The 2,997-nt window shown below is 54.8% G+C and overlaps 1 protein-coding gene across 1 annotated transcript; it reads right to left on the bottom strand.

Annotated features, from left to right (window-relative positions):
* Positions 1-707: 707 nt before the first annotated feature.
* LOC124091430 (centromere protein V-like protein 3) lies at positions 708-2,247 on the bottom strand. Its single transcript, XM_046442444.2, has one exon. It carries the CDS (start codon positions 2,245-2,247, stop codon positions 1,381-1,383), a length of 867 nt encoding a protein of 288 aa, XP_046298400.1. The 3' UTR covers positions 708-1,380.
* Between the last annotated feature and the right edge of the window lie 750 nt (positions 2,248-2,997).

Raw genomic sequence — 2,997 nt, 5'->3', positions numbered from 1 at the left:
TTGAAATGCCATGCGTATACTAAACGGTTGCCATGTTATGGACTATCTTGGGGGCCATTTGTTATTGAGGCAAGAGTCACTGGGTGTGTGGGGGGGGAGTAGGGGCCTAGGACAGGCCTCCACTGAAGGCACAAAGCCATCTGACCCTCCTGCACATCCTCATACCCTAATCTCATCCTTCCTTAAGTTATTTCATTGAATTTGTTTATAGTTTTCCTACCACCCCACCATAGAAGAGGACAAACAAGAGTTTTTTATGGCCCAGGGGACTTGACAGGAGTTCCCATCAGCTGAGAAGAGAAACGGGGTATTCATGGATAAGGTATCCAATGCTTGGCACCAGGTTTGCCCTGAATATGAGAACACTGGGACTTGATCCCATCACTTAGGGAACTGCACACAAGTGACCTACCCAATAGGTGGCAGAGACTAGATTCAAGTACAGACAGTGTGTCCCCAGAGGCTGAATGCGCAAACACTCTGCTGATTCCCCTCATCCAAACTTTAGGGGACCCTTGGGGAATTTTGGCTTGCTGCAGAGTGAGAGACACCACCATCTTTGACATTCACAGAGGCCCACTTTGTTCAACAGCCCCAATTTCCCCACTGCCAAATCCTATTCTGGGTAGAGATCAACAAACACAATTTCACATTTATAAACATCTATTAATTTCTGAACACTTAACACATGTACAAGGTGGGTACTTTGAAAGATCCAAGGGGGTGGTCATCCCTCTCAATCCTCTCTCCCCATCCCCTCCCAGCAGTTAGTCACTAACACAAAACCAAGCAACAGAGTAGCATCATTGGAGAACTGAGTGTGATGAGGTATGTAATATCGAATTTCAAGACATGCTATTTTCAAACACACTAGATAAACAACGTGGCTGAAAGCAACAGCTTTCCCTAAGTAGTGGAAAGGTGTCCACCTAAAACACAAACGCTCAGGAAACCCGGGGAGAACGTCCTGTAAGTGTTCACAAAAGTGTTGGGATGTAGCCGCCCAGCACACTAAAATGCACGTGTTGCACACAAGCCTGTTCACAATAGCACCAGAAACGTACAGTACAAGGGATTCCCACCAGCCATGTGGGGATCCTTCAGGACGAATGGCACAACCAAGTGATGGAAGAGTAGACTTGAAAACGTGGAGACACTACTTGCTTGTTAGATGTCAAGGTGATCATTGCACACAGAAGAAGGGGTGTGTGCTCAAGTTCTGGATTCAGAGAAAGTCCCTTGAACAGAACTGGAGGGGAAGGGGGAAAGAGGGACAGGTAGCTTGCACACGGGGGAGAAGGATTGTTTCCCCAAGTGCTGCAGGGGTTGGCTGGAGGGGACCCCACCCGCACACTGGATTCAGCATGTCGGCGACCTCATTCACAGCTCTTCTTGGCCAGGACAGGCAGGGGCCATCTCGATGGACGCGTTCTGCATGGCATAGTCATCGTCGTCCTCCTCGGTGGTCTCCTGTTCCCAAGCTTCACCATCGACCTCCTCGATGACCATGCTGCGCACCGTGCCCGCGTCCAGGCAGTGCGGGGCGACGCCATACACGCGTGGGTCGGACTCCGCGGCGTGGAAGCTCTGCACCCCGCACCTGCTGCAGAAGCTGTGCAGCGCCGGGTGCGTGTTGGACGGGTAGGTGACCATGCTCTCGGCGCCCTGCAGCAGCGTGAAGCGCTCGGCGGGGACAAGGAAGTGGCGGTGCTGCTTCTTCTTGCACAGCCTGCAGCTGCACTCCACCACGTGCAGATCCTCAGGGGCCCAGGCCGCAAAGCGGACGGCGCCGCAGTGGCAGCCCCCGGTGTGGTACACCAGGCCCGGGAACTCGAAGGTGTCCAGCAGGAACTTGGCGGCACCCTCGCAGCTCAGGCCCCGCAGCTTGCGGAACGCCTCCCAGCGCTCGCGCTGCGCGCCCAGGTCCAGCTCACCCGGGGACGTGGCGGGGGCCGCTGGGGTGGGCGCGGGGCCCCGCTGGTTCCGCAGCTGCGGCGGGAGCAGCAGATTCTTGGCGCCGGTCTCCCGGACCCGCCGCCACCAGCGCTTGCGCCTCGCCTTTCCCCGCCGCCGCTTGGCTGCCGCGCGCTCCCTGCCTGCCGCCTGGCTCCCGACCCCGACTTGGACAGGTGGGCACCGCGCGCGGCTCGCGCCCATGACCGCGACAGCTGCGCAGGTGGCTGGAGGATCCCCGGGACGCTTTTGCTTCCGCCGCTGAGCGTTGGCTCTTTGCCTTGCTCTGCCCATGGCGCCTGCAGTCTTCTGAGTGGGTGCCCACCGCCCCTCATTTCCCAGGCAGTCTCTGAGCAACCTCATTGGCTGCACCTGCAGGATTGGCCACTTGTTGAGTGTGATGTCAAGAGACCCTTCCCTTGACCCTATCAAAACAGCCTCTGCTCCCTGAGAGACTCAGTGGGAAGGAGGTGGTTCAGCAGACACGTGTGGGGTCCCCCAGGGCTTCTGCGCACAGGGAGGAGTATTCAGCCTCCAAACTCTAGCACTCTTTTAGAGTCAGTTACACCAAACTAGGAACCAAAATATGGTCGTGATTTCTCCCACAGGGACCAGAGAGAGAGCCCCCGGGGAGACACAGGTGGTCTCAAGCCCACCAGCTGGGTGTGGAGGAGAGGGGCCAGATCTGGAAAGACTTTTTTTTTTTGCTGTCTGCCTGCAGGGTGGGTTCTGTCTGCCTCTACTAGTTTTCCTTGCGATGGAGTCTGTTTTCATATGACTGTACCATTTCAGCTTTGTAGATTCATGTGTGCATGATGTGGCTGTCTGTACTCTCTTTGAATGCATTGACCTATACTGTTGAAGTGCAAATGAACCTCATGCAAACATGATGTGAAATTAGGTCGGTTTTGATAGACTTGGCCCATATCTGCCTTAATTTTAAGTGATGGGTTTAGCTCAGTCACCTGATAATATTTGCTCCAATGCCAGTGTCTAAGTACCTCCGTTGGCTTCTTTGCTTTCCTCTGTATCTCATCCCTCTTT

Source organism: Marmota monax, unplaced genomic scaffold, assembly GCF_021218885.2.
Source record: "Marmota monax isolate L192 unplaced genomic scaffold, Marmota_monax_Labrador192_F-V1.1 WCK01_AAM20220418_F8-fsc00170, whole genome shotgun sequence".
In the NCBI taxonomy this organism is placed as follows: domain Eukaryota; kingdom Metazoa; phylum Chordata; class Mammalia; order Rodentia; family Sciuridae; genus Marmota; species Marmota monax.
The sequence above is the reverse complement of the archived record's forward strand: the minus strand, read 5'-3'. Positions and strand labels throughout refer to the sequence as shown.

Excerpts from the sequence above, each read along its gene's own strand:
- LOC124091430 (XM_046442444.2), bottom strand. The coding sequence starts at position 2,247 with ATGGGCAGAGCAAGGCAAAGAGCCAACGCTCAGCGGCGGAAGCAAAAG.